At 53.4% G+C, this 12422-nt stretch overlaps 1 protein-coding gene across 4 annotated transcripts in view; it reads right to left on the bottom strand.

Annotated features, from left to right (window-relative positions):
* Positions 1 to 2062: 2062 nt before the first annotated feature.
* Positions 2063 to 12422, bottom strand: part of ARHGAP17 (Rho GTPase activating protein 17) — a 79785-nt gene continuing 69425 nt past the window's right edge. For 2 of the 4 annotated variants that reach the window (XM_040973181.1, XM_040973182.1), the window contains 3 exons: positions 12109 to 12278; positions 8397 to 8987; positions 2063 to 2905 (listed from right to left, as the gene is read on the bottom strand). In XM_040973181.1, the coding sequence (XP_040829115.1) occupies positions 2775 to 2905; positions 8397 to 8987; positions 12109 to 12278 (892 nt within the window). In that variant the 3' untranslated portion in view covers positions 2063 to 2774. Of the gene's footprint in view, positions 2906 to 7408; positions 7457 to 8396; positions 8988 to 12108; positions 12279 to 12422 lie in introns of all 4 variants that reach the window. The other 2 variants (XM_040973185.1, XM_040973183.1) reach the window with 2 other exon arrangements.

Genomic DNA, 12422 nt, shown 5'->3' with positions numbered 1-12422 from the left:
CGTGCCGTCTGCCCGGGGTTCCCTGCCCTCGCCGCCCTCCTCGGCCCCGTTATTTTTTAATGCAAGAAAACAATAATAATAAAGCTTTTGTTTATTTACTGTGATGTTTCCCAGCTGTTTGGGGGGGGGGGAGTCGTTTTCTACAGGGTATTTCACTCACCCCTTTCAGAACCTCCTAGACCAGAGATTATGTTTTGGAGGTCCCAGGGGACAGAAGCTTTTTAATTATTATTATTATTATTCCAAACAAAGATGTGGTTGCTCAAACACCCACTTAGAATAAGAAAAGCCCGTTTACTGCTCCAGGCCCCCTGCATTCAACATTTGAACCTTGCTAGAAGTGGGACCTGCATTCCCTCTTGCCATCCAAGGTTGGCCAGTGCCCAGAGGTTTGCTCTGGGTGGTTCTCACTCCCGAGTCGGTGTCCTGAGATCAGGGAGCTATGTGCCCTTCTCTTGTTTTCCTTTGGTTGAAGATTCAGTTAGTTGAAAGGCAGAATTACAGAGGAAGGATGTGGGAGAGAGAAGGGAGATACAGATAGGGATCTTTCAACCACTGGATCACTCCCCAAATGGGTGCCAGGCTGAAGAGGAAGTGGAGCAGCCACGGCTTGAACTGGTGCTCACGCGACATGCTGCTGTCACATGCAGTGGTTTTACCTGAGGAGCCGCAACCTGAGTCCCTAGCCCTAGCTTTCCTACAGTGATTTAAATGACACCAGTGGTCAGGATACAAGGTGCACAGTGTCCTCCCAGGAAGGGAGCTGGCTGTCTCTGGGTCCCTGCAACTGGTTCCCCATTCTTCCTGTTGAGAACTGGTGCTGTCCTCTCCAAGGGCCAGGGAGGGGAGTGGGGCACCGGGTGCTCTCACCGACAACAAGAGCTTGCCCCAGCTCTTCCCCTCACCCCTGCTTAGCCCTCTTGCAGTAGCCTTGCCCACGCTCCTGCTGCAGGTGGAAGTGAGTTGAACAGACGATGTGCTGAGAATCTCACAGGGACATCTCCAGGCCTCAAGCTGGGAACGCTAGACCCCTGACAACCCAGGCCACCCTCTGGTCCCCACTCTGCCCTGCCCACCTCAGCAGCCTGAGGTCAGATCAGAGCCTCGCATGCAGGTGGTGTAAAAGGGAGAGCCCCTAACCCCCACACCCGGTGTGACTTGAGAGCAAACAGCCAGGTCTGTGCCAGTTTCTGCTCAGCTATCACTTGCTCCTGGAAGCCTTCCTTGATTACCCCCACCACTTGGTAACTCTGAAGCCTGTGTCACACTTTCTTAACTACTTCACCAGCTGCTCAACCAGGAGCCAGAGTCCCACGAGGGCAGAGTGTGCCATTCACACGGATGCCTTATCTCCATGCCCTGCGCATGAGCAGCTGGGTGATCTTCAAGAATGGGCCCCCGGCTCCTGGCCAGCAGCCCCATGCCCTCCCCAGCCTGGCTCCACACCTCTGCCCAGGTAAGCTGTGATAAGACCACCCTCGATTCCTGCACCAGCTTAGCTCCTTCAGGGCCAAGTTCATGGCAGCAACTGTGCAGCTCATCCAGCCTCCTGTCTTGGGCTCCTGAGAACTGCGTAGCTAAAAGCCAGCTTTCAGCTGAGCCAGTCAGAGGGTCTAAGATACAGAGCAGCTCCTGCCTGCCCCTGGGAGACCCTCTCCTAATGTCAGCAGTCTCACTCTAGCCAGTCCCTCCCACTAGAGCCCCACCGCCTGTCCTAGCTGGGTGCACACAGGCCCTAGGTCCAAACTGGCCACCTGCGTCTGGCTCCTTGCTCTCAGCATCGTCTGTTTCCATGGCTCCCATTGGTTCCCCAGATTCTAGGATGGGGCCTCAATATCTCTTTAGGGGGACGGGCAGGTGGAGGGGTGGAAACAGAAAATTGGTCAGACCTGGGCTTTGGTGGGAAAAGTAATGAGATGACATGCCAATGTTTTCTTGGTTATTAAAATATGCTTAACTGAGGTATGTGTAAGCCGAGTCCCAGCACCACCACCACCACCACCACCACCACCACCACCACCACCACCCCCCCCCCCCCGCTTAGGCTGCAAGAATGACCACGTTTTCATATAAACCACAGAATATATTTAATTCAAATTAACCATGAAACTAGAATATTGTTCGGTCCTTATCAAGTAACAATTACATTTTTTTTCTTTAAAAAAAAAGAGAGAGAGAACAGTACATTTCTTTCTACATTCCGGCAATCCAACAAGGCACAAGTCACACCCAGTCTGCTGAGGTGACAGAACCAGCCGTCACCGTCAACGCGTGGGGCTCGCAGGGGCCTGCGGGAGACAGAGCCTTCTGCACAGGAAACGGTTCTGCAGCAAGTCTGGAGGCAGAAGCTCCCTCCCAGCACGGGCAATGCAAGTCTGAGGGGCAGGGGGCAGGAGCCTTGCTCGATGAACGCACTTTGTTAAATAGACAGTGAATGCATCGCTTCTTCCTCAGCCGTGGTGCCACCTGCCTCAGCAGCTGCGACAAAGCTTCTCACACGCCTAGCTATCTCTTTTGCCTTTTTTTTTTTTTTTTTTTTGGCATTATGTCTTTACCCAGGTAAAGAAAAAACGATTTCTTCAAGACACAGGTCAACAGGTCATTCAGCTTTAAGTGCCGGCCTCCATGGTCTCCTCGAGCCAAGCAGAAGGTCGAGGCCTGCAGGGGGAGGCCTCTCTCTCCCTTCACTGAAAGCTGTTCGCTGTTTGGTCTGCAAAGATAGGTGTGTCTGGCGCTCTGTCCCGCTCACCGGGGAGGACGGGGTCCAGTGCTCTTCACAGCGCGGTACTTTCCGTGTCATTGTCTATGTCCAGCAGGATGTGGCCGGGCACCTCTTTGCTCGCTGAGTCCGAGTGCATTTCGGGAAAGATGCTGCGAAGCGGCTCTGAGACCCTAGAGTTGACGTCTGGACAGAAACAGGAGACGTGGTATGAAGGGAGATGTGCTGCCCAGCACCTGCTCAAGCCCCAGGACCACAGGATGTGTCTGACCCCATGCACACCCACAGTGCCCTGCTGCAGGCCTTGGCCACCTCTAGAAGTGAAGGCTGCCAGCCCTGCAGCCGTGTGGCTCAGCCCGACTTTCCCTATGCCATTCCGGGTGGTCAGGCAGCCTTGGTGGATGCAAGCCTTGAGGGATTTGCTTGCTCTGATGGAGGAAGGGAAACCTCATTGCTTCCAAGGCTTGGGATGCTCTAGCTGCAGCTCCGGACACCTGGCAGCTGCCAGGGAGAGCTCCTGAGCTGCTGGGTCCGCTCCTGCTGCTAAGCGCACAGTCACAACCCCATCAGCAGTCAGAGTGTGGGCAGAATGGCTCTGAGAGGAGGGGCTGGCCTCGTGCCCTGGCTTTTTCCTGACAGATGTTGCCCCCCCCAAATGTTCCTATGCACTGCCTCATGCCCCAGGGGTCCCTATCACCCTAGATGGACACTCACTGAAGGAGACCACCAAATCGCTGTCCACTATTGGCTTTCTCTCCCCTTTCGGATCCATCTCTCTCGTCACATCTTACTACGTGAGCTGAAATTCTTGTAGATGGTGAATACAGGGTCCCCAAGACAGTGTGCCTCATTCTCCTTGTTCACGCGATGAACAAGAGAGACCAGTGGGGTGGTTCAGCATCATTCATTCCAAAACAGGTGCCCTGCACTGTTCTACCTGCTGCGGGTCCACAGTGAATTAGACAGACCCAGACCTCAGTCAGGTGCAGGTGCCAGGTTCTCATCTCAGAGACAGAAGGGTTGGTCTCTCCAGCAGGTGGGGGCTCTCGCAGACCAGGGGAGCCCTGTTCGGTATTGTAGGGCTGGTGTAAGGGCAAAGGGACTTGCTGAGGCATGCAGTGGTTCTACTCAAGTTACAGGAGCTGAGCTGCCCCAGGTGTGGCAAGTCTGCCCCTGCTGCTGACACTGCTTTTCTTTGCCTTCCTTATTCCCCCAAGCTGCAGCTCCCCCATTTCTGAGCCATGCACTCCCAGGGGCACCTCCTCTTCTCTCAGTGACCCAGGATTGGTGGACCCGGCCCTCAAGGGGTCCTGCGCACCATCACTCTGAGAACTTTCTAGTGTCAGGTGTTAAATGAGTTCAGGTGCTGAACGTCTTTCAGGTTCATTCAAGTCTAGTGGCAGCTGTGAAAGCAGCTGAAGTGAATGGAACTGCACCACCACCCCCTGTGCAGCCAGAGCTGGTCCACACATACAGAACCAAGGTGTTGAGTGCTCATCCCTGGCAGACCGGCACTCAATGTGGGCAGAGACCACATGACTCGTGGTGCTCAGAGTATGCCCAGTGCCTGGCTGGCAGCTGCTCAGGCAGTCCCGTGGCTGGGCACTGGATGGTGGTTGGATGGACAGATGCAGAGTTACCTAAAGCAATCATCCTCCAAATCCCCCCCTTCTGTCTTCCAGTCAAAAGAGGAAAAAGAAGAAAAGCCGTGTCTCAGAGCAACACCGACAGGAGAAAACCAGTGCAACTTCAATTCCTTCCTCATCGTCCTAATCCAATAAGACAAACGAGGCCCCCAGCCAGGGTCTCTCCTCAGCATTCCCACGGCCTGGTGGCACTCACTGAGGTTTTTATTTGTGAATATCTTGTATTTCCAGGCAAGCTAACACCTACCGGTTCCAAGCAAATGAGCTATCTTTTTCTATTACTCATGCACCCCAGGCTGGCACTTTCCTGAGTTTCTCCAACTATTTACGATGAACACAGAACTGATTTATGCATCCAGGAAGACAAGTGGGTGGTGGGGACATGCAGACAGTCCCGGCCCACTGGCTCCTGGCCCTTCGGTGCGGTTTCCTTGGCCCCTCTGTCCTCCAGGACTCATTCCACGAATGAACACAAAGGAGCCTGTGTACACGCAGGCAGCAGGAGACGTGAGGGCACCGCAGGCAGAGCCAGCGTTCCCAAAGAGCCTGGCCGTCATCACGGTGGGTCACACCAGTGAGCACTTCCTGGAGACCAGAGATCGCTAAGGGCTCCCACACACTGTCACCTCATCCCACGATTCCAAAGCAGTCCTGAGGCCACCAAGACAAGAAACGGGGCGGTAAGGGGCTCTGCTCTTCGCCCGAGGCAGCATTGCCAGGCCTGGACGGGAGAAAAATCAGCATCAAAACAGAGATGCCTGGGCCCTGCCCCCAAACCTCTAGTGTCTGGGTTCCAGAAGGCTGGGCCTAGGCGTGCTTCATCTGTAACTGAGTAAAACTGCTCTTCTAGATAAATATAATAACCAGCTATCATTTCTTTAGACCCACTGTATTACTGAGAACTATAATAGGTGCCTGCAAAATCTCATCTAATTTTGCCCTTCCACAATCCTCTGACAGATGTTACCAGCTACAGATCAATCAGGCTGAGCCTTGCCTTGTGTCACACAGAGAGGTCAAACTCTAACCTGGGCACGTCTCACTCTAGTACGCGTTCTCTGCCTGCCTGCCACAGACAAGGGAGAGTAAATGCAAGCAGTGACCGGGCCAGCCCCGTCACCACCTGTGACACATCTGTGAACACTTAGCATTCGGTACGACTGACAGCAGGCATTGGACAAAGCCAGTCCTTTAGTGCATGCGCTGTTAGCAGGGCTGCAAGCGAGGTGGGGTTAGGGGGACTGGTTAGTAACAGGCATTAGTGCGCAAATATGATCACACGGCAGCGCAGATGCTTTGGCCAATCAGGTGCCTTTTCCTTACCATTAAATACTCCAATTTGAGTTCTGACTGAATATGGCAGGTCATACATCTAAATTAGTTAATAAAATGATTGAATTAGAAAATTCTTTGCTGAAATCTTATTTTAAAAACAGCAATCTATAAGCTTTCTGACTTGGGAATGAGAGCCCCATAGCTGTCTCAACACGGTTAAGAGGAGGCTCAGGCAACAGCAGGATCCCTCAGTCCTGTGTCCTGTTTGGGGCTGGGCTGCAGAAGCTGGCTGCCAAACCTCCTTGGCAACATAGTAACCTCCCCCGAGGCCTTCAACTAACCCAGGCCTTAATCCAGCTTATGATTCATGTCTTAACTTCAACGCCTGTCTAGAATTTTCCAAGTGAAAACAGGATGTCATCACAGAGGACTGTCCTGCTCCAGGAAGTGATGTCTTTCCTCTTCCGGATCCAAGTGGCTACATCTAAGAATGGCTGCCAGAGCGGCATGACCAACATGAACTGACCATGAGTTCTGAGTGGTGGAACTGACCATGAACTTCCAGTGGCGGGAGTCCAGAGGATTCCGAGAGGTTAGAGGTTAATTCTGTGACACGGAGGTCATTATAGTGATGGGCAATTTCTTGAGTTAATAAGGATTCACAGTTAACCTCAAGCACCAGGAAGATGGGGTCATGCCTGTGCCCTCCTCCAGGTTCACAGGTTGTACTCTGGGGGATGGATGCTACAGCATAGCATGTTAAGCTGCCACCTGGGTGCCTGCAGTGGAGTCCCCGGGACTGAGTGCTGGCCATTCTGCTTCTGATACAGCTCCTTGCTAACGCACACCCTGCAGGCAGCTGATGACAGCTCAAGGACCCGAGCCCTGCCATCTACATGGCAGACCCACTCGGAGTTCCAGCATCCTGCTGCCCTGCTTCGGCCTAGCCCAGTCCTGCCTCTAGCCATTTTGGAGGAGCCAGCAGACAGAAGAATCCTGACCTTCTGATCTCCCTTTTGCCTTTCAAATGAACAAAAATAAATATTAAAAACAAAAAGATTGCAACTCTGGTCTGTCTTCCCTTTCTGGGACAAAGAGAAAAACCTCACTCAGGCCAATGCTGTGAACACTGTGGCTAAGAAGCACTCCCCCAGAACGGCTGAGGGGTCCACTCAGCTGGTTAAGGCAATTGCGCACTTCCTGAAAGCCTCAGCCGCCCAGATGGGGGCCCCGAGCCCGACTGAACAAGGCTTCCTGGAACCTTTAAGGGGCTCATGCTGTTGAGGAAAGCAAAAATGTCAGCATGTTGGAATGCAAAGGACCTTGGGGAGAGACCTTTTTTTTTTCCCTGACTGGTTTCCAACATCAAATTAAAAGGTTCCATGCAGTTAACTTGCAACTAAAGATATCAAAATGAAAAAGTGAAGCCTAAGACACAAGGGTGGCGGGGAGCACGCTTCTCTGTGCCAATAGCACCCACACTCTCTGATCGGCTGGATCCTGGTGAGCCCATCATTGACTGGTCACTCCCTCCGAGAGCCCCGGAGAGGCTCGGCAGCAGGCGCACAAGATACGGTTGCCATCTTATCTGAGCAGGCTCTGTAAGGGCGAATGTGCACAGTCCTGCGCGAGGGATGGCCCTGGCCCGGGGCGCCTGGCCACTCCTGACCACGGGAGGGCGGGGGGCACAAGCACACACGTGGCACATGGCTAAGCAGGAACGCTCGGGGCTACGGTGCAAGCTGCTTGCGGGGTGCTGGTTACAGACCTTAGTCCTGGAAACCTCCCCCACCTGTGAGGGCGCTAGGAAGGGCATCTAGGGGGAAAAAAACAAGCAAACAGACCAATGTGGCTTTGTTGTTTTCAAGATGAATGCCCTGGTATCATCAGGGAAAAAGAAAAGTTATTAACCACTTATAACACATGGAAATGATGCATTCTCTTCTGTTCACAGCTCAGCTGACCCTCGGCACGTGGGTGTGTCCAAGGTATATTTTCAGCTGAGCAGTCCTTCAGGATGAGGAGAGAATCAGGAGGTGTGCTTTAAGTTCTTCTCAAATGTGTCTCCACTTGGTATAACTGAAAATTAGGTGGTTAAAACAAACGAGTCCAGGCTTTTAATGATCACTTATTAAAAATGCTTAAAAAAAAATACCTATCCACTTAAAATTTAATAGTGAATTGGAGCATATGGAATGGAATCTATTTAAAAGCAACACGAAATAAAATGGCCATGCTCTGGACATCTGTTGCCACTAGCATCCTTCTATAGAGTCCCACACTCAAAGCAGGCCTCCCTAGGGGCACCTGGACAAGTGTCAGGACTGTCCCGGGCCACACCCCTCCGGCAGGATCTTGTCCCACGGCTTCCGGTACGGCAGAAAGCACATTCTTTGAAGTTAGACCTACATCTGTCACTCACTAGGATTCTTCTGCCTCTTAGAAGGAAAACAAATGCTTCAATGAGAAATTCACTAAGAAACAAATTTAAAGCTCACGTTACACAATACCTTCCATCTGGATTAAAAGCCGCTGTACACAGTAAAATATAAACGTAGAAGGGTCTTAAAACACAGAAGGGAACTGAGACTCAGGGGCCAGAAAGCTCTAGAGCCTCGCATTACATACTTCAGACCTTGTGGGTCTATGGTCTCTGCCACAACTACGCAGCTCGGCTGTGTGGGCCTAAAAGCAGTGAAGGACTCACAGCGGGCCCAGCAGTGAGCCACGGTGACTCCGTCCCGGCTCCTACTTACCCGTGACGATTTTGGAGGCTGTGGGTGCTGTGCTGCTGAGGCTGCCGTCGCCCGCTGGGTGGGTGCCAGGAGGGTGCGGGGGTGGGGGCATGCTGGGCCGGTTCCTTGGCTTTGGCACGGGTCTCGGTCTCGGGAGGGTGCCAGTGTGTGGCTGCGCAGTCTCAGGGTGACTTCCTGCCTGGGTGGCCGGTGGGCCGGGGTTCTGCTTTCCCAGGGGTGGAGTACTGGGAGGTGTTGGAGTCTGGGGTGGGGTGTGAGCTGGCTGCTCAGGTCCATGCTCGCTGGGCAAGGCCACGGGCTTGGTGTGCGTCAGCGACGTGGCCTGCGTTGGGGGCTGCGGCGGCGGGTGACTGGGAGCTTGTATTGGAGACTGGCTGCTCGAGTACCTCCGGGGAGCCGAGAGCTGCGCAGTGGCGGCGGGCTGGCCGGGAGCCGGGCCTGGGTGCTGCGGGGGTGGAGAAGGACTTCGGGCGGACGGCTTTGGGGATGGGCTGGGTGGAAGCTGTGGCGTTCCTGGAGAGCTCTGGCCCCCGGGGTGGCCAGGAGGTGGGTTTCCTGGTTTGGGGGGTGCCGGTGCCGGCTTCTTCACTGCTGCGCAGAGGAGAAAAATGTCCTTTAGTAAGAGCAGCAGGCTACGAGCCCACACGGCCTGGGGGGGTGGGAGCCACAAGTGAGCCCACTAGGAATAAACCACGACCACGCCACGAGCCCAGCAGGATGGGGACGGGGCACCTCGCTCGTATCTTCACGCCCCTGCAAAACCCACAGTCCGAGTGAAACCATCAGGACACTTTCTTCCAGATGGCCAATGTACGCCCCCAGGGGTCAAGGCCATGAACAAACAGGGCAGAGACTAAGGACACAGGTGACCAAATGCCATGCTGGCCCTGGAAGGGGATTCCAGGACAGAACCTGGCCATCGGTGGCAGAACCAGGGAAATCGGGCCGCAGCTCAAGGGAGCAGGAACGCACCCAGGTTGGTTTAGAATCAACGCACCCGGTGATGTCGGAGGCCAACAATGGGAAGAGGGGCCAAGGGCACGTGGGCAGCTCTCACAGGCGTGACTTCTACAACTTTTCCGTAAACCTGAAATTCTTCTAAAATGAAGTCTATTTTCTCAATAAAGATTTCTTTTTTATTGGAAAGGCAGGTTTATAGAAAGATCTTCCACCTGCTGGTCCACTCTCCAGAAGGCACCAACAGCCAGAGCTGAGCCGATCCAGCACCAAGATGGGCCCTTTCCTAAGTCGGCTCATGCAGCTCTACACACTGCCTTCTGCAGGCCAGGCACTGCCACCCCACATCCCAGCAGGCCGGTGGCAGGAGGAAGATTCACAGCCATACCCCAAGGACTCCCTGGACTCTAGCTCTCTGTCCTTCCTGCACTAGCTAGCAGGTGCCCCGTCCACAGGGCCTGGAACTCAGCAGTGAAACAGCAGAGTCCACTCTGCCGTGCTGGCCTGGAACAGAGGATGTGTCCGTTCAGCAACAACGCACTCTCAGAGGAAGCCTGGCCCTTGTCTGCCCACTGAGAGTCCCTTTTATAAAATGCCCGAGTGGAGCATCTTCTGTGTTGACCAAGATTCTCACCAAACACCACTGGGTGGCGGAGAGAGGAGAAGAGCAGGGAGGTTTACAGCATTGCTCTAAAGCCAACAAGAGGAAGAACTGAGCTCAGCTAACGGAAAAAACCTAGTTCCACTGGGGTCATGGAGTACCAAGTAGGGGCAGGCTCCCTAGATTTTTATAAATTTATTATTATTATTATTATTATTATTATAAATGTAGATTTTACAGAGAGAAGGAGAGACAGAGATAAACATCTTCCATCCTGCTGGTTCATTCCCCAGATGGCCACACTGATCAGAGCTGAGCTCATTCAAAGCCAGGAGTTTTTTCTGGGTCTCTCACATGGGTGCAGGGTCCCAAGGCTTTGGGCTGTCCTCAACTGCTTTTCCAGGTCACCCGCAGGGAGCTGGATGGGAAGTGGAGCACACAAACAGGTGCCCATAATGGGATGCTGGCACTTGGAGGTGGAGGATTAGCCACTGAGCCAATGTGCTGGTCCTACGTTTCCTGGAGATTTCCAGGAGGTCTGGACTGCAGGCAGGGAGATGTGCGTGCTGGGAAGATGGGCTGCTTTGGCTCTGTGTCCTTCTCTGGGAAATGGCCTCTGTACGGAACACTGACAGCCCTGAGGATCTATGCATGTAGGCACTTTCACCCACTGGGTTTCACTGTGGCCTTGGGAGGTGTTTCCTCTACAGAGTCATCCATACCCCAGCCATTCCAACTGGATGGTTTTCAATGGCAAAACTGCTACCTATTCCATGCCCCCAGTCCTGGCTACATAGTGCTAAAAACAACATGGATTCAAAAATGCATTTACTGCATGTAGCAAAATCACTGTTTCTGGGCTCATGAAAAGCACAAGCGACTTTTAGAGGGGTTGTCCGTCTAACTCCAACAAAGGCAGTCAGGACCTGGGACAGGGTCCCTCTCTCTGTGGAACGGAACGCCTTTGTTGAGTCACTACCCTCCCGAGTGGCATGAGCAATACTGACGGGGCTTCCTGTGCATTGCACAGTGCACACCGGCACCCTGCTGTCTACCCTCATGGCCCACACATGCCTACCTTTACTGACAATCAAAACGCCTCCCCAAGCGTTGCCCAGTCTTTAAGTGCCTAGTAGACCCACAGACACTTATTGTGTGCCCACTGTGTGACAGGCCTAGTGCAAGGGCTGGGTACATTGTGGGGTGTAAGACAGTGAGATCTGCTCGGGGGGAGGCTGGCAACACACTACAAAGCAGAATTTACGAATTTCGATGGAGAGAAAGGTTCTGAAATCAGAGCAGCAGGGAGGGTGTTTGGCTCAGGTTATGTGTGTAGGACGCCAGTATCCTGTAACAGAGGGCTTCGCTTCTGATCCCAGCTTCCTGCTCATGGCCCTGCCAGGCACCAAGCAACGGTCCAAGCCCTTGGCTTCCTGCTGTTTACTTGGGAGATCCAGATGAAGTTCCTGGATCCTGGCTTTGACCTGAGCTAGCTGTTGCAGACATTTGGTGGAATGAGCCCGTAGAAAGAAGATCAATCTCTCTCTCCCCCTTCCAACCCCCTGGCTCTCTGTTTTTCTTCTCCTTTCATCATCCTTGCATTCAAATAAATAGTTTGGGCCACATGAAGATGCAAGGCAGAATGTTTTGGAAGAGAAAGTGAGCATAGCAGCTCTGAGGAGGGCATGGGTTTAGTCCATCCATGGTCGGTGAGGGGGCAGAGGGTGGGAGCTGAGTTCAGGGATAGCCCGGACTGCCACGGGGAGAGCCATCGGACAGGTGGGCAGGAACAACCCAGATTATGTGAAGCAGGACCCAGAGAGCCAGGGCCTCAATGCAGAAGGGACAGTGGCTCCTCAACCCTCCAGGCCTGGGGAGTACAGAGGCTGCAGTGGTCCCCAGACCAACAAGGGCTTAGCACACCACAGTCCTGCCAAACGGGGAGAACTTTGTTAAATTTTGCCATTCCTAAGGGGAAAAACATATTCTTACACGCCTGCTCTTCTGCTCTCGAGTTGGTCATTTTTCTTCCAAGATTTTCCTCTTTGGCAACTGTCCCCACTGCTATTCCCATGATGGCCACAGGGAAGACCTGTCCAAAGGCTCCCCCGGGAGTGAATCCTTCACTCACCACAGGGTGAAGGCAGTACTGACCTCGGCGTACGGCGTGAGGGCTGGGGCCTGCTGCACTGTGGCTGGTACCAGCTGAGAGCTGGTGAGAGCCACCAATTGCCTGGGCCTGGCTTGGGCCAGTGGTCAGCGGACTGCTGTTTCTCCCCGGTGCAGGGACAGCTGTGGGCACAGCATCCTTGGGCTTGGGAGGACTAAGAGGGAATAAAAATCAAGTCAGATATCAAACTTGGCCAGCTGGGAAATCTCAACCTGTGATCAAACATAAGACCCCAGCTGAGTCTGCCATTTTAAGTAGCCCTCATAGAGCCTGGAAGATTAAGGGGTCACTTGGTGCC

This window comes from Ochotona curzoniae, unplaced genomic scaffold, assembly GCF_017591425.1.
Source record: "Ochotona curzoniae isolate NIBS_2020 unplaced genomic scaffold, NIBS_Ocur_1.0 contig_2321, whole genome shotgun sequence".
NCBI classification, from domain to species: Eukaryota; Metazoa; Chordata; class Mammalia; order Lagomorpha; family Ochotonidae; genus Ochotona; species Ochotona curzoniae.
Note: the sequence above shows the minus strand (reverse complement) of the source record. Positions and strands in the feature narration are given on the sequence as shown.